The sequence below is a fragment of the Hemiscyllium ocellatum genome, chromosome 10, assembly GCF_020745735.1.
Source record: "Hemiscyllium ocellatum isolate sHemOce1 chromosome 10, sHemOce1.pat.X.cur, whole genome shotgun sequence".
Classification (NCBI taxonomy): domain Eukaryota; kingdom Metazoa; phylum Chordata; class Chondrichthyes; order Orectolobiformes; family Hemiscylliidae; genus Hemiscyllium; species Hemiscyllium ocellatum.
Window position 1 is genome coordinate 67,723,962 of NC_083410.1, and position 27,629 is coordinate 67,751,590.

Below are 27,629 nucleotides of genomic sequence, written 5' to 3' on the forward strand. Positions count from 1 at the left end.
CCAAACAGTGTCCCACCCTTGACCCGGGCGCTCCTTAATAGGATTTAGATATAATACTGAGCTAGAGTTGACAGTGAGCGCCCCACCCCCACCCCTCCCCACCCATACCTGAGTATATCTGATACATCAATGCCACGTACAAACACACATAACTATAAAATTACAACTCCAACAAATTACAATTAAGTATAATAACATAAAATAGCAAGATAAGACAACCCTGCTCCCAGAAGCAAAAGTAAAGTAGAGTAAAGTATCCACTTCTCCCCACGGAGTGTGGAAGAGGCAAGCCAACATAAATTGTCTCTTACGATTTATTTAAACGAGTCTAAAAGTTCCTTAGCCTCTTCTGGTGATCTAAAATTATACTCGGATCCTTCGTGGGTAAAGCATAACGTCGCTGGGTAGTGTAAGGTGTATTGAATATTTAAGTTCCTTAGACGTTTCTTCACCTCACCAAACGCCTTCCTCCTTCGTGCCAAAGCCGGGGAGAAGTCCTGAAATAACATAATCTTGGATCCTTCATGAATCATAGCTTTAGGATCCTTTCCAAGATTTCTGGAGGCATCCAGGAGTATCTGCCTCTCCCTATAACTCTGCAGCCGGAACAGGACCGGGCGTGGGCGCTGGTTTGGGCCAGATCCGCGTACTGCGACCCGGTAGGCCCACTCCATCCTTACCCGGTCAGTTTCAGCCCCCAGGTTTAAAAGCTGGGGCAACCATCGCTCCAGAAATACTACTAACTGTCCCTTCTCTTCTTGTTCAGGGAGGCCCAGAAGACGGATATTCTTTCTCCGATTTCTATTATCCAGGTCATCCATGTAGATTTCAAAGGCCCGGACTCTCTGCTCCAGAGCTCGCGCCTGTTCTGCAGCTGTTTGTGCTGCAGCCTCGGAGGTCGTGGCCTTTAGCTCCACCCCCTTCACTCGGCCCTGTAATTCCTCGAGAGCCTGGCTGTACTTTTGTAACTTTTCTTCGAATGCATTCCATCTCTGTCTGGATTCTGCGATGAAATTGACGAGTGTCGTTTCCAGCCTGGCAATCATCTCTTCAAGGCCTGTTTTTACATCAGCTGCAGCCTGAGGAGAGGAGGGTGGGGGAGGGGTCTTTGTTTTCTGAGAGCTGCGGGATCCCTTTGGTTTACTCATTATCCACTTAATATTAAACTGCTTAAATATAATAGTAAACAGCTAATTAAGGTTAGAAAAATTTTTTGGGTGGTTTGGTAAGTGTGGTGGGGGTGAGTAACCCACTTTACCCAGGTTTTGGGAAGAGCACTGTAAACTCAGACTTGCTGAGTCGCCGCCATCTTGGATCTCCGATGGGTTTAGTTGATAGGCACCAATATGTCAGATTATAACTAGGGAAATGTGAAGTTGTTTTCTTCAGTCAGAAGATTAGGCAGGTAGAATGTTTATGAAAGTTGTCAAATTTGTTCAGGACTTGTGTGGGCAGGCAAGGTTCACAAAGTCAGCATGCACGTAGAGCAAGCAATTAAGTCGTCAATAGGTACGTTGACTTTTAAATCAAGTGGATTGAAGCATGGACATAAAATGGCTTGTTACAGTTGCACAGGGTTTTGGTGAGCCCACATCTAGAGTACTGATGTAGATTTGGTCTCCACATTCAGGAAAATGTAATTGGTTTGGAAACAGCATAAGTTCACAAAAATGGCCCTGGGAAAATGGTGGTCTGTGATAAGCTGAGCAAATTAGGTCTCTGTTCTTTGGAGCTCAGAAGACCAAGACATAGTCTCATTGAAGATTGCAAGATTCTGGTAGGATGGATACTGAGAAATTGTTTCTGCTGGTTGCACATTCTAAAACTCGGCACAAATTTGGGACAAGGGGCTGATCACTTTAGAAGTCAGATAATTTTTTTTCACTCAAAGGGTTGCACATCTTTGCAATTCTCTGTCCCGGGAGAAAGTGAGGTCTGCAGATGCTGGAGATCAGAGCTGCAAATGTGTTGCTGGAAAAGCGCAGCAGGTCAAGCAGCATCCAAGGAACAGGAGATTTGACGTTTCGGGCGTTAGCCCTTCTTCAGGAAAGGGCTTTCCTGAAGAAGGGCTTATGCCCGAAACATCGAATCTCCTGTCCCTTGGATGCTGCCTGACCTGCTGCGCTTTTCCAGCAACACATTATCAGCTCCAATTCTCTGTCCCAGACTGTTTTGGAGTATCTGTAGTTGAATGCATTAAAGAATGGGATAGACAGTCTCTTGGGGAATCAAGGGTATGGGAAATAAGCAAGAAAGTAGCATTGAATTCAAAGATCAGCCATGATTGTATTGAAAGGTGGAATAGGCTTGACATGCTATATCGTCTATTGCTGTTCCTGATATGTTCTTGTAATTGTGGTCTTTTGAAAGCTGAGGCATTGAAAGAAAAGCATCTTAATGAGCAGTTTAACTGACCCGATGTTTCCAAATCATTTTATTAACAAATATGTAATTTTTACCAAATTCTACAGATCACAATGAAGGAAGAGTCACTGCAAGATTTCACATGTAATCAACTTTTTAGTGGGATCAGGCATTAATTATGTGAATCCTACAAAGTGGTCTTATGAACATGCATTGTGTGTACATGAGAAAGTACCCAGTTCAGTTACATACTTTTGCAGGCTCCATTTTCCATGTCCATGCTCAAATCACAAGTGAATATTGTTTAATGCAAAAATACATCAACATTTTTTTGCCACCCTTGAGGCATGTAGACAATTTATGTGGGAAAAGACTAGCTTGATGATTTCATGGACTGACTGAATAACAATAAAAATAAGGGGGAAAGAGTTGGCACAATTTGTGAAGTGAACAGTACTATAACCCCTCATAGTTGGAAGGGCATTTTGTTCCCCACATCCCTCACCCTTGCTATACAGAGCTAAGCACCCCTATTTTGTTCTGAAGAACACTGGAAAGCTTTTCAATCATCATCAGACATCCCCATTTATGACCTTGTGTTTGACGAAGGATCGTTGATAAAGCAGCAGAAGAGACGTTACAAAATGGCAATTTTTATTTACAAATCTTGTATGTGAGTTGTTTCAGAAGAAACTGGAGTTTGATTAATGGGATCTTTAGGTGGGGAGAATTATGCCCCACGTGAGTATAATGTCTCTAGTATTCAAAAACAGATTTGCATATGGACTACTTTCAATGTGATTGGGCCAAACTTCATTGGGCAGAAATAACAAAATGAACTTCCTTTTACAGTGGACATGAAAATCCCTTTGAAGTTGCTTGAAGCTGGGGATAATTTAGTGTTACTAGATTTATTAGCTGCAGAGACTGCTAAACTTAAGCGCTATGTCAATACCAAGAAGCTGATTTGAAATCTTTGAAGTTCAACACTGTAAATAAACGGGGTCCATAAAATGACCACTGAGTTTTACATTATGTACCCTCCTGTAGTTTTAACTCCTTGATGACTAAGGGAGCTTTTGTGCTAATGAATGGAAGTTGGAAGATGAAATTGCCTATGGTTATTTTCATTTCATGTTGGTATGTTAATGTGTATTTCCTACAATAATTTGGATACAGTGGGGGAGGGTATGGCAGGATATCGATTGCTGAGGTAGGGTTGACAGTTGGTCTGTAACACACATCTTTTCCTCAAAATACTGCCTATAATAGTGCTGCCATTAATTGCATTTATTATACACTTCAAGATTAAATACATGATTGCAGTTTATTGGAACTCCTTCAATGAAGTAAAAAAACTTCCAATTTTTGGTGTTGCAATTTGCATCCTGAGTGGATGGCAAGTAGACATTGTGTTCACTTTAATACTATGAATCCATTGTCGTTTCCAGCAATGAGCACAGTAAATACCCAGTGCATTTCAGAAGTAACTATGTTACACAAGACTGGTATCGCCAAGTTGGTGTCTTTCAAATTTCTTGAAGCAATGGGGTTGTAATTCCCAGTTCTGGATGTGGTTGTTCAGGCATGAAATATTTCTGTGCCTATTTTTAAATAGAGAAAGCGTTAATTTGACTGTACATTGTACCCTCATGATTCTTTTCTTTGATAATTTTCCTCCACCCACTACAAAATCGCAAATATTATAACATTATCTGCTGCCTTACACCAAATCTGTCCAACTAGTTAATTGTGGGAATAGCTTTGATCAAGGAATTAGACACAAAACCAATCTTAATTTTCTGGAATATTTCTTTTTAATTTTGTAATCAAACTGTATTGAAACTTTGTATTGTTTAACATATTCTCTCCTGTGACCAACACATCATTTCACTTTGGGGAAACAAAAGGGGACAGCGAAGGCAGTGGAAACAAAGGAGATTCCATATAAGCATCAAAAATGCATTATTAATTCAACCAATGGCAATGTATAAATGAAAAAGAATTGATATGAATAGAACCAGCATATTTGAGAATGAAATATTCTTAGCATATTTTTAACATGTTCCATTTACTTTCTGCCAAGAGTTGAAGTCACTGGATTTCTGAAAGAGAGAATGATTTAGGCTGCTGACTTCATATTCATTAGTTTAGGAATGGTTCACCATCCAATGATGGAGCATGAAGGCTGAACAGCTTATAAAATGTAGTGCTGGACAAAATGGCTATAACGTTTTCAGCACCTGTTGCATGAAATCTCCATTACTCAAGATTTGGCCGAACTAAGTTTTTTTTTCCCCTGTGGCTGGAGTAATGTCATTTTGAAACACATCTTTTGAACTGTATTGCTAAAAACTGAGGCATATTGCAATTTACAAAATAATTGAGCAAAGCTTTTGCCAGTGTAAGAGAAGGCTGCATCTGATGCTTGTAGATGGCTGGAGTCCATATCACTTGAGGGCACAACCTTCATTTTTATAAACCCCTCTTTCAGCACAGCTGGGCCCCTACTATCAAAAATTTGTTTTACCAATTGTGTTCACCCATAATTATGAGCAATGGTAATAATTTTACCTTTTTGAGATGTTGAATTTATTTATTGCAGTGCCATTTGCTGATTACTGTCACTATACCTCCAGTATGTTGAAAATAACTCTCCACATTTAATAAATAGTTGGAAAAAAGAGAACAGAGTCAGAGCAAAAAGTATTTGGATACATTTCATTTTAAAGATAAACATCATTGGCCATTTGCTCACCATTTCTAACTATTATCTGGATATTTTGAGATTTTTCATTAATTTACATTTGTCATGCATCATATACAGGCAGTCCATTTCTTTGCTATTACCCCACACATGGTTCTACTGCAATGTAGTGATGACCCATATCTGTTCCTGTTACAAGCATATGCATATTGCAATAAGACATGTACAATGCCAGGTTCAGTCTGATATGTAGCATGTAGCACTTGTGCCAGGCAATGACCATCTACAACCAGAGATGATCTAATCAACTCCCCATGTCATTCAATGTCATTATAACGCTACATCTCCATATGCCAACATCCGGCGTCAAATCAGAGTAGGACTTCTACACGTAGTGGTAAGGTCCTGGGGACTGTTGCTGAATAAGAGACCTTGGCGTGCAGGTTCATAGTTCCTTGAAAGTGGAGTTAGATAGATAGGACAGTGAAGAAGGCGTTTGGTATCTTTTCCTTTATTAGTCAAAGCATTGAGTATAGGAGTTGGGAGATCATGCTGTGGCTGTACAGGACTTTAGTTAGGCCACTTTTGCATTTTGCGTACACTTCTGGTCTCCTTCCTATTGAAAGATGTTGTGAAATTTGAAAGGGTTCAGAAAAGATTTACAGGGATATTGCCAGGGTTGGAGGACTTGAACTATAAGAAGAGGCTGAACAGGCTGGGGCTGTTTTCCCTGAAGTGTCAGAGGCTGAGGGGTGACTTTAGAGATCTATAAAATCATGAGGGGCATGGAAAGGATAACGAGACAGTCTTTTCCCTGGGGTGGGGGATTCCAGAACTAGAGGGCATAGGTTTAGGGTAAGAGGGGAAAGATTTAAAAGAAACCTAAGGGGCAACATTTTCACACAGGGTGGTACATGTATGGAATGAGCGGCCAGAGGAAATGGTGGAGGCTGGTAAAATTGCAACATTTAAAAGTTATCTTAATGGGTATATGAATAAGAAGGATTTAGTGGGATATAGGCCAAGTGCTGGCAAATGGAACTAGATCAGTTTAGGATATCTGGTTGGCATCGACGAGTTGGACCGAAGGGTCTGTTTTCATGCTGTACATCTCTATGACTCTAACTTGCCTCCTAACACTGCCCACAACTTATAAGATGCAAGTCCTGAGTGAGATGGAATACTCTACTTGCCTGAGTTTGCACAGTTCCAAAAGCATTCTGAAAGCTCAACATAATCCGGAACAAAGTGGCCAACACTATTGACATTCGTTCCCCATTTACTTTGTACAAGATACATCAACAAAATGAACTATAGCAACTCACTAAGCTCCTTCAACAGCACTTTCCAAACCTGTGATGTGTAGCACCTTGAAGGACGAAGGCATCAGAGGGATGGAAATATCACCACCTGAGAAGTTCCCCTTCAAGACATTCACCGCTTTGACTTAGGACTATGTCACCATTCCTTCACTGTTGCTGGATGAAGGCTCAAGAGCTCCATTTCTCAAAGGATTGTAGGTGTACCTTTTGGCCTATGCAGCAATACTCCCATCCCTTGAATGAATAAATCAACAAAACATTGTATTTAGAAGCCTCCTGTATCTGCCATACTTGCTGTGCCTTCTGGACATCTCAAACTTGATTTATATTTTGTTAGTCCATTGAAAATCCTAATACTCTGCTAGATGTCTTAACCATTTTGTTGTCAAGATTGAAAAGATATGGAGGCAGAATGCAACTAGTCACACTTCTGTTATATCAGTTTATCTATTATGCTACTGTTTGGTCCCAGTCTAAGTTCTGAAATAATCATGAATCTTTCCTGTCTGTGTCCAGTTTATTTCAACTTGGCAGAAATTCTGTTCTTGTCTCAGTCTGTCAAATGCTCTGGTGTAATGTGTACAACATAGTTCTTAGTGCACAAATGTATTCCAATAAAACAAAAAGATGACTAAACAAATCTTTGTCTGCATTTTGTCATCATTTCAATACAAGAGTAGAGGTATCATTAAAATGTAATACTGATAAACTGATACAAAAGGAATGTAATGTAGCAAGTCAAAAAAGGAGAAAGTAAATGATGAAGAAAATGAAGTGCTAAAGGAAAAAGTGTATAACACAGCAAGGGAGATCACCAGCTCAAAAAGCTACTGTACTAGAAGCAATTACATCCAAACAAAAGATGGTAGAATAATACTGGAGAAAAGTAATGTCCTCAGCTGATGGGCAAGTTTTGCAGAAGAACTATCCTCTGAAGAAAGGAGGAAAACCAACCATTGTAATGACAGAAAGGATTACCAATCATGAAAACAGCATTGTGGAAATGATATTGACAGTAGAATTTTGACACAAGATGCTAACATCATTCGGCAAGAATGTCTAAAATACTGGCAGAATTCCAGGAGATGGTTATATATTAGTGTTTAGAGTCTAACTTGGTGCAACAGAATGTTAAATTCTTCGAATGATGAATCTCGGGGAGGCATGTAATCAAAATCATTCTAGAATCGCAATGAAGAGACCACACAGCAGGTTAAACCAGAAATATCAGAAAACCACAAAAACAAAATATTATGCATGTTGGAAATCTGAAACAAAAACCATGTGCTGGAAATATTCAAGTTTTGCATCATTTGTGTGGAGAGAAATAGTTAACATTTTGTGTTGAATGGGACTTCAGAATTGAGGGTAGAAATGTGAGGATTATATGTCATTGATATTGGGGAGTGATGGAAAGAACAAAAGAGGAGATGAGATCTGAGTTAGGGTTGAGAACGAGAGTGATTTAAATGTCAAAGATACCAGGGAAATAATCTGGATTAATTAAAGGAAAATGAACAGGAAATGTAACATTAATGAATTAACTGCAGAAATCCAAAAAGTTGAATACTTGTTTTAAGGATTATATTAAGACACTGTGCTAATCTTAATATTACAAACTTAATAGTTTAACTATTTCTATTAAAGCAGTCATTATTAGAATCCTATTTGCAATGTATAGGTGACCTAAATTTTGTTTTATAATTCATTGTTCTCCAATTGATTTTTGATTTGCAATTTTTTTTATTGACAGAACTCCACTGTTCTTGAAATGGAAGATGGTGTTATTAATGTTGTAAGTGCTCATTTATTTTTATACTTTTGATAATGTTACAGATGTTAATCCACTGAAAAGTAATTAAATCCTCTCCCTCCTATCAGAAGGATGTTCTGAAAAGATTTACAAGGATGTTGTCAGGGTTGGAGGGTTTGAGCAATAGGGAGAGGCCGAATAGACTGAGGCTGTTTTCCCTGGAGCGTCGGAGGCTGAGGGGTGACCTTATTGAGGTTTATGAAATCACTAGGAGCATGGATCAGGTTAATAGACAAGTTCTTTTCCCTAGGGTGGGGTCTCCAGAGCTACAGGGCACAGGTTTAGGGTTAGAGGAGAAAAACTTAAAAGGGCCTAAGGGGCAACTGTTTCGCGCAGAAAGTGGTGTGTGTATGGAATGAGCGCCAGAAGAAGTGGTGGAGTTTGGTACAATTACAACTTTTAAAAGGTATCTGGGTGGGTATATGATTAAGAAGGGTTAGAGGGATGTAGGCCAAGTGCTGGCAAATGAGCCTAGATTAGGTTAGGATATATGGTCGCCATAGACAAGTTGGACTGAAGGGTCTGTATCTGTGCTGTGCATCTCTATGACTCTATAACACATGCTACATGTTGAGACAATTGACAAGGAAAAGGAAGCAATTGCTTATCAACATGAACTCCGATTATTGGGAGGATAAGTATGCATGATAACCTTGAGTTATCAACATAATTTTCTCCCCTCCACCCTTGTCATTCCATAACCTGAAACCAATTTTGGCTAATATTGAAAAAAGTGATTACCATGACTGGTGTGCTTTTTTTCTCAAATATGAATAGGACATATTTGAGAAGAGGACATTATATTTGAGTAGCATAAGTAATGCTGAAATTCCTAGCTAGTAAAATAAACTTTGTAATTCTTCCCATTGCTAGAGATTCATTACACCTCTGCTCCAGCTAAGATTAGCTCATATTGCATAGATTTGGGAGTTAATGTCAGAAATTTCCCAATTTAGCATGTCACTTTTATTCATTTATCCACAGTGTTACAGAATTATTGTAGTGCAGAAGGCAGCCATTTGGTTCATTATACCTGCTGTGGCTTGTTAAATGAACATCATCATCTGCCACTAATCTCTTCTTCCTCCCCATGTCCTGACACAATATTTTTAAGTGAAAATACATCTAATACTGTCTTACATACCTAAGTTGAACAATATTGTATCAATAGACTGAATCTCCATTAATGACATCTGGGTTAGAATGAAGCATTAAAGAATTGCTTTGTAGCTGTTGATTTGAGTTGGTCTTAAAAGTAAATGTTTGATACTTTAAGTACAACTTCAGATATGTTCTTAAGTAATTTTTGCGCACTTCATTCTTCAGTGAAGTGCTAGTCGATGTGAGTGTAAGGTTTGAAGTGCTAGTTTACTTTACTTTAATTAAAGTTATAGCCACCCAATAAAATTAGCTTATGAGAAATTACCTGTTCTTTGTGTAGCATTCTTTGCTAACCAGAATGGGTAGTTCTATTTCTAGTAATAAATTGAATGCAAGATACTACTATTGGAAACGTATTCACTGTTTTTCAAATCTCTGATGGATCAGTGTAATTTTTTAGCACATTTCATACAAAATTGCTTTTTAAAGTCCAAGGTATTTTTAAATGTTAAATCAACAATTGGCCAAAAGTCAAATTTGTCTGCTTGCTTCCACCCTTACCAAGCAATTAAAACTGATTTTAAATTTTGGTTGAAGTTTGGAGATCTTTTCTATTGTAATATGGTATTGTAATACCATATAGAAAAGTATGGTAACTCATTAACACTCCACTGCATCTGGAACTGGCTGCTGTAACCTAGATAATTCCACTAATTTCACAATTTGCAGCATTTGAGATTTGACTTGAGTGTTTGGTCTCGCATGTAATGTTCATTCAAAATAAAGTTTTCATTTTTTTAAGAAAAAAGTTGTATTTTTGACTCTGTTGGAGAATGGCAAACAAAAAGCACATTACATAGTGCTAATTATATAGTGCACATATAATATGTGAAGACATTGTAATAATGTGTTTCAATTTAGTGTGTCCTTAGAGGATTCTTCAATTAAAAGACATAATTGACCTGTATTCTTGACATGTTCAATTTGCAACTTTTTCTTTCCCAGTGTAAAGTTCTGAATGGTATTTGTGATCAGACTATCAGATCTGCATCTGATCCTTTGTTAAGCCAGAGTGCTTGTCTAGAGGAGGTTCAGTTGAGAAACATCAAACCAAGCGAAGGATTGGTAAGAAATTAATTTAATATTTCATATGCAATTTCTTGTTTTTTATCCATGTAATGGTGGTGACTTGTTTTTCCTTTCTAATTGATTACTTTTATTTAGCTATTTAGTTTTCATGTAACCCAAAAATCTTAGTACTATCCCACTGCATATCTATTCAGTTACATTGTACAACAAACAGTTGTGTTTTAGCTGTTTTGTTGCTTCTACTTGGTTGTACACTTTAAAGTCTTGAAGTGTAGGAAGAATCTTGAAGTGGCCTGCGATTCTATTTGTCACATTATAGTATAGTTGTATGAGCATTCTCAAGTTTCTAATTGTGTTTTTAAGGCATTATGACCCACTCCTTCCAATGCCTCATTGTGTATTTAATTTAACAATTGCCCATTACCCCCAATACTATCTGACTGCAATGCAACATCTGCTTTTGCCAAGCTTCAGCAGTGGCCTCCATCCAGATTCTCCCATCCTACACCTTGGCTTCAACAGAGTGCAACAACATGCTTTGTGGATCAGCAGTATTTCAGGAGAGCTGCTAGTGTTAAATTTATATAAAAATATTCCAAATGGTTTTGAAATCTTAATTATAAGTTGTAGCTTGTGACTTGGTGCATATGACAGTAGTGGACACACAATGCTCAGTAAATCAGTTATTGATGGCAGATATTCTTGAAGCTGGCCAAAAACACAATGGAAAATAAATATCATGTATATACAATACTTGGAAGGGAAAAGGTGGCTGGGACCTATGATTCTTAAAGCTATCCACCAGAATAGTTTACCTTGTGAGTTCTAGGTGTGGTACGGACAAAATGATTGATTATAACTGTTAATCAGTAGTTCTGTTACCATTATTATTTGTTTGCTTGCTTACACCCTTACTAAGCAATTAAAACTGATTAATCAGTAGTTCTGTTACCATTATAATTGGTACATAGTAGAAGTTGAACTCTATGAACTTTGGGCATTGCTGGTTGAGAAAGATAACTCTACTGTAAACTGAACAATTTTCAATTTTGCAATGCTGGTATATTGATTTGAGAAATCTAATTTGCAGAGCTGTCACAAGTTCTACTTGAATTGGATGTTTGTACGTGAAGTAGTGATATTCTGCCTTTCCCTGCCAACCTGAGTGTGAAAGATGTTTAACAGCTGTGCTAGGAGTCAGTAGACGCTCAGTATGAAAGTATTTGGGAAAGATCCAGATCATAGTCATCTGGGATTACAGCATCATAGACTGAAAAAAAAATTCAGGAATCTGTAATGTTTCCATTCTTTTTGATGGGAATTGGTTAGTGACTTCTACAGGGAAAGAATTTTGGTAATGCAGCCACAAGTTTTGTTTCTGAAGTACTCATTAAAGTGAGCTGAATATGGGAAGTTGACAAGAAAATACTCCTATTTTGGTCAGTGTCAACAATGGCAAAGTGTTCAAATTTGCTGCACACAAGTTCAGTAAGCTTTCTGGGACTTGACAATTGAAACTGATAGTAACATGGAACAAAAGTTGCTTTAAGGAAGGAACATACTGTAAAATTAAATCTGGTATTCCCTTTGCAAACTGAAAGTTAAGGAGAGGGTTCGCATTTCACTTTCTTTCCCTCCTTTGTCGATAAACATCTAAAGAGGATTGGTGGTTAATAAATTATTGGGTGGATAGAGGTTAATGATTCATGCATAGGTTAAACAGTGGATAGAAAATACCATCCTGTAGAATGCATTTAGTCATGGCCAAAGAATGGAGATTGTAATTTTAGATTGATATCCTGGAATTTTGCAGAAATTTGTAGATGCATTGTCTTAGATTCTTTACTTCCTTAGGATATTTAAAATCTGATTATGTAAACTGTACGTGATTGTTGAAAGGCATGCACTTGAACTGGAAGATCTTTGTGTTCATCGAACACACTTATAGATAAGTTATGGATGGATTATTCTCTAGTTTTGTGGTGAGAGTCAATTTACAGGTACATTTTAAATGAATTTTGCATACTTAAAAGAAGGAATTGTGCCATCAGGATATTGGGGATTGGTAAACAGAGTGGGTCAGTTTGTACAGGGATTTAGAGGTAAGGGAAGGTGGATAGTATTATCTGCACTGACTCCAGGCCCCATGAAATCATGTGGCTTCAGACAAAACATGGAAAAACATGCTGTTGACTGTCCAACTTGCTCCCTCAAGTGATGAATCATGATTGGTCCTGTTGAACATGTTGAAACAGTGGATTATGAGTGTACTAAGAAGAGGGAACATATACTGGTCGTTGAGCTTTCAATGTATATTAAGAACAGTGGGTCACCAGTACTATGACTGGCTTAGCTGCTGGAGTCCAGAAAAACATTGGTGCTATACTGGGTTGGCAAAGAGTAGTAGCAGAACCAGTAAGTGGGAATGGCATAGATTAGATTAGATTACTTACAGTGTGGAAACAGGCCCTTCGGCCCAACAAGTCCACACCGACCCGCCGAAGCGCAACCCATCCCCTACATTTACCCCTTACCTAACACTACGGGCAATTTAGCATGGCCAATTCACCTGACCCGCACATCTTTGGACTGTGGGAGGAAACCGGAGCACCCGGAGGAAACCCACGCAGAACGTGCAAACTCCACACAGTCAGTCGCCTGAGTCGGGAATTGAACCCAGGTCTCAGGCACTGTGAGGCAGCAGTGCTAACCACTGTGCCACCGTGCCGCATACCTTAAACCTATCCAATCTAATTGTCACAGATGCGTCAACAGTGATGTTGGTAGAAATGTCCACAAAACATTCCTCATGCAGATTAATTCTTGTATTTATGCCTTTTGAATTCTTGACCCAAAGGCAGATCCTAGGCGATTATTCATTGAACCAAGATAAGATGCCATGATATTTTTATTAGGTTGGGGAGACAGGTTCTGAATATACCTGGAAAAGAGCAGACATTGGATTTACACTAAAAGTAGAGAATTCAGATGCAGATGTTACTGTGTAATCAACTAACCTAACACATGTCCACCCACACCCCAATGCCTTGATACTGATAGGCTTCATTGTGTACATTGATTTGGTATTTTCCAGTATTGCCATGCCAACTAGGGTGGATTAAGGCTGAATCGAACAGTGTGAAAGCTTATCTGCCTCAATGCTGAGCAATGCATGTCCTGACAATATATTACCTCATGGCCTGTCATATCTCTCATGGCAGTTTAGCCAGATGACCAGCCTGATCTAATGGATTGTAGAGCCACGCTCAGAACATCACCAGATGCATCCAGAAATGAAGTTTCTATATGGCAATATGACAACTCGAGAGTTAGCAGCATGCTATAAATGTCGAGGTGAAAGTGAAGGCTACAGATGCTGGAGATCAGAGTCTAGATTAGAGTGGTGCTGGAAAAGCACAGCAGGTCAGGCAGCATCCGAGGAACAGGAAAATCAAGACATTTCAGGCAAAATCTCTTCCTCACAAATCCGGGGTGGAGAGATAAATAGGAGGGGAGTGGGGCTGGGGAGAATGGAGCCGAGTGTGTAGTAGGTGGATGGAGGTAAGGATGAAGGCGATAAGTTGGAACAGGTGGGTGGGAAGGAAGATTGGCAGGTAGGACAGTTCATGAGGATGTTGCTGAGCTGGCAGGTTGGAATCAGGGTAAGGTGGGGGGGAGGGGAACTTCATCAGTTTCCTTATTTTGCCCCCCCCCCCCACCTTACCCCACTTCCAACCTGCCAGTTCAGCAACATCCGCATGACCTGTCTTACCTGCCAATCTTCCTTCCCACCTATCCGCTCCACCCTCCTCTCTGACCTATCACCTTCATCCCCATCTCCCATCCACCTGTTGCACTCTTAGCTACCTTCTCCCCAGCCCCCCCCCCCCCCCCCCCCCCCACTCCCATTTATCTCTCCACACAGGAAGCTCCCTGCCTCATTCCTGATGAAGATCTTTTGCCCAAAACGTCTATTTTCCCGCTATGAATGTGTAACAATCCTAAATTGAGGATCAGATCAGGACCTTAGCTCTGTCACATCCACATGGACAATTAATTAATAGGAGGCCGCGATACCACATCATCTGTGAATATGAAGTGTTTGCATGAATCGACAACCAGAAATGCTGAATGGTTGATTCCTATTTGTCACCACCTCTGGTCCTTGCAATCTTAACAAATATTAGTTTTCAGCCAATTTGACTGGTTGCATGTGACATCAGGGAGCTGCTAAGTACCTAGGCTCCCAAGGGTGTGGACCCTGATTTATATCTCACTTGTGCTAAAGATCTATGTTGCAGAAGTAGCTATGCTCTTTGTTTCAAAACAAATGCTGGGTTTTGTTCTATGTGAAAATTTGTTCAGGATATCTGCAATGTTATCAAGTAGCACAAAAGGAAAGCGTGCAATTGGTGAATGTACCTTCGGCTGCTCAATCCATGACTTATCTGCAATATAAGTTCAGAGGAATGGGTCTTGTGATGCAGTGGAAATGGCCAGAAGGTCTGGGTCTGACCTTCTATGGAGGTGTGTGATAACATGTCCAAACCTTTTTATTAAAAAGTACTTGTAATGTCAGAGTTGGCGCTGTTTGTTGCTGATTGTGTTGAGTAGCACTATTTTTGCTTGTGCAGGTATTTTATCAACCCATGTTTACCTGTACAGATCTGGCAATATTCAGTGCTGGACTGAAAAGTGGCAAGTGACATTGAGGTCACATAAAACATTCCTGTATCACAGGTGTTACGCACTGGTCTTCAACAAGAGAGACCATAGTTGCCTTCCATTGGTATTCAGCAACATTTCTGAGTGTCCCACTAATAGTTGTCCAGGAATCATAATTCAGTTACCCTCCCAAGTCATATAATATGGACCAAAAACATTGAACTCTCTACCCAGATACCTTCACCACATAACCTGCAGCCTGATGCAAATCATTAAAAGATTGCTCATTTAAAGAGAATCTTTTTAGGAAATTGCTTCAGGAGTTGAAAAGCTTATTTTATCTGAAACAGTCTCCTCGATTATCATTACATTTCATAACGTGGAATACACTGGAACAAAACCAAAAGACTTGCAGAGAGTAGAAATCTGGAATTAAAACAAAGTACTGGAAATGTTCAAGTCTGACAGCACCTGTACAGAGAAAAAACAATTTTTCAAAGTGAAACAGAAATTTTGACATACTTTTTAAGTTGATACAATGTTCACAATATGAACTTACCTATATTTGTGGAAACTAAAGCCAGATTAGGAAATCATTTTGAAAAATGTTTACATTCAATCTGCAACCTTTTAACTCAATTTCTTTCTCACAGATGATGCTGGTATTTTGACAATTTTCTGTTTTGTTTTTTTTAGGGCCCATGCAGCCTATGTATATTAACATTTTGATCAGCAAAAGGAAATAAATCATGCTTTTCTTAGCAAGAAGTGTCAGTTGAGCTTAGAGTTTAAGATCTCTTAGTGTTTGTTTTGGAAATTTTGTTCTATAAATCAATTTTCGTCAGTTTTTAAAAATATTAAAACCACGCTTTGGGGTTGTATATGAAAATGCAACTAAAATGCTTGATCTTAGTGGTCTTTATTTGAAGTGTAAATAGAAAAACAGTTACAGAAAAAAATAATTTCTGCACTGTTTGGCAGGGATAGTGGTCAAAAGTAAACAAAAACAGAATTTGCTGTAGAAATTCAGCAGATTAGATTAGACTTAGATTAGACTTACAGTGTGGAAACAGGCCCTTCGGCCCAACAAGTCCACACCGACCCGCCGAAGCGAAATCCACCCATACCCCTACATTACCCCTTACCTAACACTATGGGCAATTTAGCATGGCCAATTCACCTGACCCGCACATCTTTGGACTGTGGGAGGAAACCGGAGCACCCGGAGGAAACCCACGCAGACACGGGGAGAACGTGCAAACTCCACACAGTCAGTCGCCTGAGTCGGGAATTGAACCCGGGTCTTCAGGCGCTGTGAGGCAGCAGTGCTAACCACTGTGCCACCGTGCCGCCCACGATCTGGTAGCATGTGTGAAAAGAAAGCAGAGTTAACATTTCAAGCCTTGTGAACCTCCTCCAGAACTATTAATCAGTGAGGTAAGGTCTTTGTACTAATGATGTAAGATGAGGTAGTAAAGGAGTGAACAGATAGGGGGAGCCCAGAGAGAGAGAAAAGGATAGGCAAACAAAGGGATTGTTGATAATTGGCCTGGGAAGAAGAAAAACTAGATAGGTCTTAATGACAGCATTAAAGCAGCACAAATCTGGATTTGTGGGAATAGGTAATAGTCAAAGACTTAGGATCTTCATGCTCTGAAACTGTCAACTCAATGTTGGAGTTCTGAAACCACCTATAAACCACCTATGTGGAAAATGAAGTGATATTTCTTCAATTTGTTGGAGCACTGCAGCAGGCTTACGTCAGAAATGTTGGTAAGGAAGGATGGTGGTGTATTGCAGTGACAGGCAACTGGAGGTTCAAGATCGTTTTTTACAGACCAAATATAGATGTTACCCAGTCTGCATTTACCTCCCAAATGTACAGGAGATCAAATTCTGCAGGGACTGCTATTCTGGGACCTTCTCTGGTCCATTTCTGATCCACTCCCACTCCTCCCAACACTTCCATAGTACCTTTCTATGCAATTGAAGAAGGTGAAACCTTTGTCCATTTACCTTCTCACTGTTACAAGTTTTGAGAAGTTTCTCACTGTGCAATGTCCCAGGCACAACTTGCAGGTGAAGCAGCAATTTACCTGCACTTTCAATCTAGCCTCCTCTACTTGCTGCTCACAATGTGGTCTCTTCTACATTGCGGCGATGTAACACAGACTAGGTTACTGCTTCGCAGAACACCAATGATGACTCTATTTAGACTACATCTGGAAGGCAGCAACAGAAAAAATCAAGATCTGCAGACCAGGAAACCGTTGTAAATGAACTTGTCTATTTACTATGTGTTTTATTTCATAAATGAGAAGGGCACTCTGAACAGTTCTTGTACAGGTAGTTCTGGTATAACACACATTTCAGCAGCACAATCGATCCATAATGGTGCTGAAGAATTAGGGAACAGTATTTTGGAGAACGCTTACCTCTTATCTGCAATAACATGATTCCAGCGGGGATTGGTTTACGCAGTTGGTTCTGTGCCGATTTTCTTGTTGTTCTGCACATGCTCCAGTGTCCGCACGTGAGTGATGTTGGTACCAGTCTTCAACTAGGAGAAAGTGAGGATTGTAGATGTGGGAGATCAGAGCTGAAAAATGTGTTGCTGGAAAAGCGCAGCAGGTCAGGCAGCATCCAAGGAGCAGGAGAATCGAAGTTTCGGGCATAAGCCCTCCTTCAGGAAACTGAAGAAGGGCTTATGCCCGAAAGGTCGATTCTCCTTCTCCTTGGATGCTGCCTGACCTGCGCTTTTCCAGCAACACATTTTTCAGTACCAGTCTTCAAGCCATTCTGTGCATGAACCAATGTCAGTTGCCATTGGAGCAGCTTCATCTAAGAGGTAATGTGTAGAGTGCAGATTTCTTGCATTTTTTAAAGAATGTATTATGTTAAACTTACTTTTATTTTGTTAATGAAATATGATTTCAACCTTCATTCAGGCTGTGCTTTACATTGTGCTGCACTGTTTGATGATTATTGAACAATCGTGACTGATGTTTGCCCAGGATGTCACTTTTCCCATAGGCCCCATTATTTCTATTAAGCGAGATTTTGCTGGAACACAACTTTGGCATCATAGGAGAACTACCTGTACATTAAATTTCAATTTAGAATCCAAACACTTTATACTAGACACAGTTTCCGGAAACGGGGTCTTACAAATTTTGTCCACATTCATCCTAAGTGCAAGCTAGTTCTAGACATTTTTTTAAAAAACCTAGAACATGCCCAAAGTAGATCTAAATATTATAGTTGTTGGAATCCAAACTGAGCATCACTGAGCATTTGTGACTGAACTTTGCCTGGGTAATAGAGATTTGGTATATAACAAAGTACAATGATGAACTTATTCCCTGAGTTTGCTGCATAACTGAGCTGTGCTTGTGCAACTTACTGTATGTATACGTTGTCATTAGATTGATGAGAGTGAAAGTTGTGGACTGCTCAACTCCAGGATTGTAATATTTTGAATACTATATTAGGATATTATGGTTTATATGGTTCATCTAAATCTCCATATTGCTGCAGCTAGTAGGACTTTCTCAGTATTTGCATAAGTTATTTATTTATCTCAATTCATCTGTTATGCTTTGTCTCTTCTCCAGTAGGGGTAGATGTCTATTTGAGAATTGTACCATTGAAATTTAAAGGCTCGGAGTGTTACTTGGAACACAATATTAATTTCCAAATGTGAAGATAGGATTTTAGAATCACATCAGTGAGCTTTCTAAATGGGTAATTGTACTGGAATGATATTGCCCTGTTTTATTCTTTCTAATAAATAAATGTCCTTTTTCCTAGGGAATGTATATTAAATCAACATATGATGGATTGCATGTTGTTACTGGTACAACAGAAAATGTGAGTAAGAAATTTGCTGATAATTTCAACTTCGAATGGCAAATCCTATGATTTGGGGTTTTTAATCAGAGTGCATTAATGTGCCTTATTTTAGTTGTGTTTTTTTTCTTCTAAATAGCATTAATTGAAAACTCTGAAGCTCTCCTGTAAGAGATTGCAAGCTAATGAGTCTTTAATTATGCAAATTCACGTTCTTTTTTAAAAAAATTATACAACAGCAAACGTTTTATTAAACAGCCCTGATGGGACCGGAGGTGTGCTGGCTGATCAAGTGGTCCACGTAATCAATGTAAAAACATGTGCACTATGTAATAGAAGCCCAATGCACAGGGCATCGACATTATTGTTATACATTACTTACAGTGTCAAGCTCTTAAGTTTTATTGAAGACAAAGTTATATTATTTATCAGCAGAGAGCCTGCTCACTTGCATTGTCCACTGATTACTCTGACTTCATGGTGATCACAAAAACATGGTAAATGTCTGGTGTTTGAGGTATATAACTTATCGAGAATGCCAGTTCATAAGGTGCTGGTTAAAATAAAGCTTGCTGTACATTGATGATTCAAATATTTTTGTGCATATCCACAGTCCATGGAGTCCTGTATGTGTTTGGATAACAGATGTTGTGTGATGGGTCCTGACAACCATTAACTTGAAAGATGTGTCAGGTAGATTTGCTGCCACCATCCTCCTCTTGGGTTGGGCTTGTGTGACTGGTCTAGTATAGTACAAGAAAGCCACTTAGTCTAATGAGCAGACTTTCTTGTCTTAAGCAACATTGTAGTTTATTGTGTGATAAAAATTGTTTAGGTTATTGTTTCTGATTCTACCAAACCAATGTCAGTGAGAGAGATTGAGGATGGTAGGTCTATCTTTGCGACTCAGAGCTGTTCTATTCTGATCCATATGATCAGATCATATTGGGTGGTGCTTAATGCGTTCATCAGCGATAACCCTTTCAGAGCTTAATGCCTTATACAACAATAGACAGCAGTGAAGTAACTTTGGAAATCTGAGTGTGCATCATATACATGTATGAAGGTAAATTGATTAATTAAGCTGATATCTGAATCTATATGTGCTATACAACAAGACAATTCATAGACTGTTCCCTGTTTGTCAACATTGTCACAGCAATAAATGCATATTAACAACCATACTGGACATTGGTTATGATATTTGCAGTTTTAGATTTTAATTGTTCTGCAATTAATTTGTTTGTTTACTGCCAGAAAACTGTTTTTCTAGCCTATCTAATAAATCTACTACTACTACTTTAGTCCAACATTCTTGTCTACTTATACATTAATCATTATTTATGGTTTATATTAGCCAACTGTTTTCTTTTCTCATTTCTTTCTTCAGCGTGTTATTGCCTTTCATGCTGACTAAGGCCTATCTTGGTGGAAAGTTTAAGTGGACAGTACTTGCATTGAAAAGTCTCTTCTAAAATAACTGTAGTATCCTTATTACATTTTGAGTAGTGACACACGACTGCATAGTAGCTTCATCCCATCCACACTGACTGCAAGTAGCCCTTATCAATTTAACTCCTTTACAGCTTTTAACATGTTTTCTATACTGACTCATTGTATTAAATATATTTTAAGCATTGATGGCAATTAAAGACATCTATGGGATACCGAAATACTAAATCAACATTTAATTTTATTTTGGCCATTGGGTACCATAACACGGGGATCTATTAAGTTATTACACTCCATTCACTTCCTTGCTTATTATTCAAATTCAAAGGACCCCCATAGTTGGAGTTATAAAAAAAATCTTAGATTTTATAAAACCTGGATTGTGGGGAAGGGACTGCTCCTCGTTACTTTCTGTTTGGTCGCTCACTTTCTCTTTGTAATTTAAATTTGGGAACTCTCACTTGCTACAAGGAGCAAACTGGGGGTCTCATCTGTTTTTGTATACACTGATGGCATCGTCCTGTTGTGGTTAACACATTTGGCGCACACGTCACCACTAACGTGCATGCAAGGCGGCTGTTTACCCGGTTGTCCACCCAACTGGATGCAGGAAAGATTGGCTTGAGGGCCATTCCACCTCTTGCTTTGTTTTAAATATCCTAGGGTAAGTGACCCACACTGGTCGACAGCCATCTCATATTCCTTCTGTGATCGTACTCGCCGACCCAGCTTGAGTACTGCTCTAGTAACGGTCAAATGATCCATCAAATCAAGCACCCTCTGTCAGGTTGTTACCAGGGAAGTCAACACTACAGGCGACAGAACGAGTAAAAACATTGTAGATGTGACTACGCAAGCAAGCTGTTGGAAATCCAACGAAAACAGCTGTAGTCACATTTTCCCACTCCCCCAAAATGCTTCTGAAATACTGCATTCAATTCTGTATTCCTGCTTTTAGGGCGGATGTTGTGAAACTTGTAACTCTTGTTCTGAACCCTTTCAAGAATGTTGCCAGGGTCAGAGGATTTGAACTATAGAGAGAGGCTGAATAGGCTGGGACTATTTTACCTGTAGCATCAGAAGCTGAGAGGTGACCTAATAAAGGTTTTTATAAAATCATGAGGGGCATGGATAGGGTGAATAGCCAATGTCTTTTCCCCAGAATGGGGGAGTCCAGAGTTAGAGAGTCCAGGTTTAAGGTGAGATGGAAAAGATACAAAAGGGACCTAAGGAGCAACTTTTTCACACAGAGGGCAGTGTGTGTGTATGGAATGAGCTGCCAAAAGATGTAGTCGAGTCTGGTCTGATTCCAGCATTTAAAAGGCATCTGGATGGGTATGTGAATAGGAAGGGTTTAGAGGGATATGGGCCAAATGCTGGCAATTGGGACTTGATTTATTTAGGATATCTAGTTGGCTTGGACAAGTTGGTCTGAAAGGTCTGTTTCCATGCAGTACATTTCTATGACTCTAATGACATGTATTTTTGTGACAAGGGACTTCACAGGAGGATTATGAAGCAAAATACATCATTGAGCCACATGAGGTATCAGGACAGATGACTAAGACCTGGTCAAAAAGATAGGGTTTAAGATGTGTTTAAAAGGAGGAAAGAGTGTAGCAAGGGAAAAGAAATTTGAGGCTATGACCTTTTTGAAGCTGAAGACAGAGTCATAGAGATGTACAGCATGGAAACAGATGCTTCGGTCCAACCCGTCAGTGCCAACCAGATAGCCCAACCCAATCTAGTCCCACCTGCCAGCACCTGGCCCATATCCCTCCAAACCCTTCCTATTCATATACCCATTCAAATGCCTCTTAAATGTTGCAATTGTACCAGTCTTCACCACTACCTCTGGCAGCTCATTCCATACACGTACCACCCTCTGAGTGAAAAGATTGCTCCTTAGGTCTCTTTTATATCTTTCCCCTCTCATCCTAAACCTATGCCCTCTAGTTCTGGACTCCCTGACCCCAGGGAAAAGACTTTGTCTATCCTATTCATTCTCCCTCATAATTTTATAAACTTCTATAAGGTCACCCCTCAGCCTCTGACGCTCCAGGGAAAACAGCCCCAGCCTGTTCAGCCTCTCCCTATAGCTCAAATCCTCCAACCCTGGCAACATCCTTGTAAATGTTTTAAGTTTCACAATATCTTTCCGGTAGGAAGGAGACAAGGATTGCACACAATATTCCAACAGTAGCCTAACCAATGTCCTGTACAGCTGCAACATAATCTCCGAACTCCTGTACTCAATACTCTGACCAGTAAAGTAAGGCATACCAAATGCTTTCTTCACTGTCCTATCTACCTGCGACTCCACTTTCAAGGAGCTATGAACTTGCACTCCAAGGTCTCTTTGTTCAGCAACACTTCCTAGGACCTTACCATTAAATATATAAGTCCTGTTCAGATTTGCTTTCCCAAAATGCAGCACCTTGCATTTTTCTGAACTAAATTCCATCTGCCACTTCTCAGCCCATTGGCCCAACTGGTTAAGATCCTGTTGTAATCGGAGGTACCTCTTCACTGTCCACTACGCCTCCAATTTTGATGTCATCTGCAAACTTACTAACTGTACCTCTTTATGCTCGCATCCAAATCATTTATGTAAATGAGAAAAAGTAGAGGACCCAGCACCGATCCTTGTGGCACTCCACTAGTCACAGGCCTCCAGTCTGAAAAACAATCCTCCACCACCACCCTCTGTCTTCTACCTTTGAGCCAGTTCTGTATCCAAATGGCTAGTTCTCGCTGTATTCCATGAGATCTAACCTTGCTAATCAGTCTCCCATGAGGAACCTTGTCGAACGCCTTACTGAAGTCCATATAGATCACATCCACTGCTCTGCCCTCATCAAACCTCTTTGTTACTTCAAAAAACTCAATCAAGTTTGTGAGACATGATTTCCCACACACAAAGCCATGTCGACTATGCCTAATCAGTCCTCGCCTTTCCAGATACATGTACATCCTGTCCTTCAGGATTCCCTCCAACAACTTGCCCACCACCACAGTCAGGCTCACTGGTCTATAGTTCTGGATTAGTGTGGTGCTGGAAAAGCACAGCAGTTTAGGCAGCGTCCGAGGAGCAGGAGAATCGACATTTCGGGCAAAAGCCCTTCATCAGGAATACCAGGTATTCGTGACCAAGGGCTTTTGCCCGAAACGTTAATTCTCCTGCTCCTCAGATGCTGTCTGAGCTGCTGTGCTTTTCCTGCACCACTCTAATCCAGAATCTGGTTTCCAGCATCTGCAGTCATTGTTGTTACCTCACTGGTCTATAATTCCCTGGCTTGTCCTTACTGCCCTTCTTCAGCAGTGGCACCATGTTTGCCAACCTCCAGTCTTCTGGCATCTCTCCTGTAACTATAGATAATATAAATATCTCAGCAAGTAACATGGAGCTATGATATTGTCATATTCCTAGAAGATGTAATTTATAAGTTTGGCACACAGATTATTTTGGTGAGATCAAAAACAGACTGGGGAGATTCCAAAATGGAGTTTCTTGAAAGATGAACATACATTCAATGGCAACCATCTCTCCTGGAAATTCAGAGAAAACGGAGATTAGAAATGGGACAATTTTTGAAGGACAGAGGGGCCAAATTTGGGTTTATTTTCAGAGGAAAGATGTATGCTGGTGGATGGGAAGAGGGGTCTAATATCTGCAGTGAATGTGCCGTTCATAATAAAAGCAAATCTATGAAAATGCTGCAAATTTGAGCGTTCTGGAGAAACACAGCAGGTCTGGCAGCATCTGTGGAGAGCAGAGTTACCATTTCAAATGCAATAGTACTCTTCTTCAGAAGAAGGTATACAAAATCCCTTGCAACAACCACAACAAGCACTACACTGGATAAAATGGAAGAAAATTAGCCATCCGTTTAAATACCAATTAGCAACTAAACAACATGATCCACTCTCCCTCATCTTTGTAAAGATGGACCAAGAGGGTCGTCAATTCTACTATGACAAAGTAACCATTCTAGGACAAGCTAATCAGAGGCAAACCAGAGTGTTCTTAAATCTGGTTTTCAATCAAAAAGGCCATCAGCAAACGCATAGACCCAGTGTACAAACCGCTACAGAGAAGAAGTGACACTCACCCCAACAGACCCCACATAAAAAACCAAGTAGAACAGAACAATGGCACTTCATGGAAGTCTCACTGATGATGATGCCCAGCATGGTAATGGAACATCTGCACAATAACCTAGTAGCTCGAAGAGCTAACCAACTACCTCACTCTTCTTCAGTACACCATTCATTATGTTGGTTGGTATGTAAGCACAAAGGTATTTGGGTAGTTTGCATCTTATTGAAAGTAGGATAAAAGGAGCAAGAAGTGGACCTAATTGGGCAAGAGCTTGAACAAGGCATCAGAGGACATGATGAAAGAAACTAGAGGCAGGTGCAAAATTGAGGTTAGGATAGGGGGCATTTTGGAAGTATCCCTCTCCTAAGGCAGCACATCCTTCAATATGGGGTCCCAACTGCTCACAATATTCCAAATGCGGTCTGACCAGAACCTTATACAGCCTCTGCAGTACCTTTCTTCGCTTGTGCTTTAACTCTCTTGAAATGAATGTTAACATTGCATTTGTCTTCCTAACTGCCAATTGAATATGCATGTTAACCATAAGAGAATCCTGAACTAGGGCTCCCAAGTCCACTTGTGCTTCAGATTTTCAAAGCCTATCCCCATTTAGAAAGTAGACTATGCCACTTTTGCTCCTGCTAAAGTGTATAACCTCACACTTTCCCACATTGTAGTCCATCTGCCACTTTGCCCACTCTCCAACCTGTCCAGATCCTTCTGTAGCCTCCCCACTTGCTCAACACTATCTATGCCTCCATCTTTGTGTCATCTACAGACTTAGTAACAATGCCCTCAGTTCCTTCGTCATGAATAGATGTAGTCCCAACACTGACCCCTGCAGAACTCCACTAGTCACCAGATGCCATCCTGAAAAAGACCCCATTATCTCTACTCCCTGCCTTCTGCTCGTCAGTCAATCCTCTGTGTGCCAGTACCTTGCCCCTAACACCATGAGCTGTTATTTTATTTAGCAGCCTCCTACACAGTACCTTTGTCACTTCCTTGAAATTCAAATAAATCACATGCACTGGTTCTTCTTTGTCTAATTTGCTCATTAGTTCCTCAAAGAAGTCTAATAGATTTGTCAGCCATAACCCCTCCTTGATAAAGCCCCACTGGCTCAGCTATTTTTATCATGCACTTCCAAGCATCCCACAATCTCATTCTTAATAACAGACTCTAAAGTCTTATCGATGACCAAGGTCAGCCCTAAGGTTTCCTGTATTCTGCCTCCCTTAAACATGGGTACTAGATCAGTCATTTTCCAGTCCTTTGGAGCCATCCCTGACTTGTGATTCTTGAAAGGTCACCACTAATACCTCTACAATCTCCTCAACGACCTTCTTCAGAGGTAGTCCATCTAGTATGGGTGATACCTTTCCACTTGTCCAGCACCTTCTCCTTAGTAAGAGCCACTGAATTCCTCTCTGCCCCCCCTCCTCCAAACCACCACTCTTGCCCTTCGCTTTTTTTTCAGTTATCCTTTGCTGGTTTTTAAAAGGCTTCTCATGAATTCATGAAACGTCACCACATTGTATGCTTTTGCTTTTATGCTGTCCCTCACTTGTCTTGTTGGCTATCAGTACCTTGTGCTCCCCTTAATATTTCTTCCTTGGGATGAATTTGTACTGTGCCTCCAGAATTACTTCCGCAACTCCAACCATTGCTGCTCCACCATCTTCCCTGCCAGTCTCCTGCTTCAAACAACTCTGGCCAGCTTCTCCCTCATGTCTTTGAAGTTACCTTTACTCAGTTGTAATATCGTTCTGTCTGATTCCAGCTTCTCCAGCTCAAACTGCAGGGTGAATTCTACCATATTATGGTCACTGCTCCTTACTGGGTTCCTTTGTCTCAAATTCGCTCAACCACCAAGTCCAGAATTACCTGTTCTCAGGTGTTTTCTACCAGAGGCTGCTCCAAAAAAAAAGTCTTGGGGACATTCCACGATTCATTTTCTTAAGATCTGATTTCCCAAGTCCATTTGCATATTGAAGTTCCTTATGATTATTGTAATAATGCATTTCTTACATGTCTTTTCTATGTTTGTGAAAAGATTTGTAGCTCGAGTGCTCGTTGTTGTTCTGTCTACTAAGGACCAACAATCCTTAGTAGCCACACACGCAGATGACAAGCAACATGAGTTCGACTGGGACAACACTACTATTATAAGACAAGCCAAACAAAGAACAGCCAGGGAATTCCTAGAGGCATGGCCCTCATCCACCGATTCTATCAACAAACACATCGACCTGGACCCAATATACCTGCCACTGCAGCGGACAGCTGGAACTGACAACCAGAAGTGGCAGAAACAAACCACTATAAATGCCGGAGGAAACAACACAGAAGCGCTTCACAGGAGGCTCCCAAGCACTGAGGATGTCACCAGACAGGGAACGAAACTTCTGCAACACAAATTCCCAGATCGGCGAACAGAACCACAACATGTCTTTTCTATGTCTGACTTCTTCCGTTCCCCACATCCTACCTACTGCTAGAAGGCTTGTATAGAGCTTTTTTTCCCTTCTGTGGTTCCTCGTCATTCCCAGCGCAGGTTCTATATCTTCGGACTCCATATCCCTTGCTATTGATCTAATTTTGTTTCTTAGTAACAAGACAACCCCACCTTCTCTGCCCATCTGCCTGCCAGTTTCAGTCTGCAGTACAAGCTCACTCATCTTGTTTTGTGTACTGCATATATTTAAGTACAACACCCTCTGTCCTGCATTGACCACCCCTCCTCATAGTTGTCCCCTCATCTGATGTGCCTGATGTTCGATTCCTGACCCTTTCCACACTCTGTTATTTGATGTGGCAACTTTCATAACCCCTCCTGAGTTCCCCCCACAATCCGCTTAAGTTTTTTCCATACTTTTCCATGCAGGTTAACCCCTATAAGCCCTGTCTGCAGCTCTAGTTATTTGATTCACCAAGACTCTGGTCCCAGCATGACTCCGGTAGAGCCCATCACATCGGAACAGCTCGCTCTTCCCAAGTACTGTCACATGACTTCAAACCTGTTTCTTCCACTGCAATCTTTGGGCCACATGTTTACCTCTTTAATCTTGTTGACCCTCAGATTAGGTCAGTGGTCAATTACTGGAGGGTACATAGATATTTCTCTCGTGATTCAGAGAGTAATCTGGAGCGTATTACCTTTTT

At 40.2% G+C, this 27,629-nt stretch overlaps 1 protein-coding gene across 2 annotated transcripts in view; it reads left to right on the forward strand.

Moving 5' to 3' along the window:
• Positions 1–27,629, forward strand: part of cnksr3 (cnksr family member 3) — a 185,084-nt gene that overhangs the window by 119,222 nt on the left and 38,233 nt on the right. For both annotated transcript variants that reach the window (XM_060831564.1, XM_060831565.1), the window contains 3 exons: positions 8,147–8,188; positions 10,313–10,432; positions 18,872–18,931. In XM_060831564.1, the coding sequence (XP_060687547.1) occupies positions 8,147–8,188; positions 10,313–10,432; positions 18,872–18,931 (222 nt within the window). The remainder of the gene's footprint in view (positions 1–8,146; positions 8,189–10,312; positions 10,433–18,871; positions 18,932–27,629) is intronic.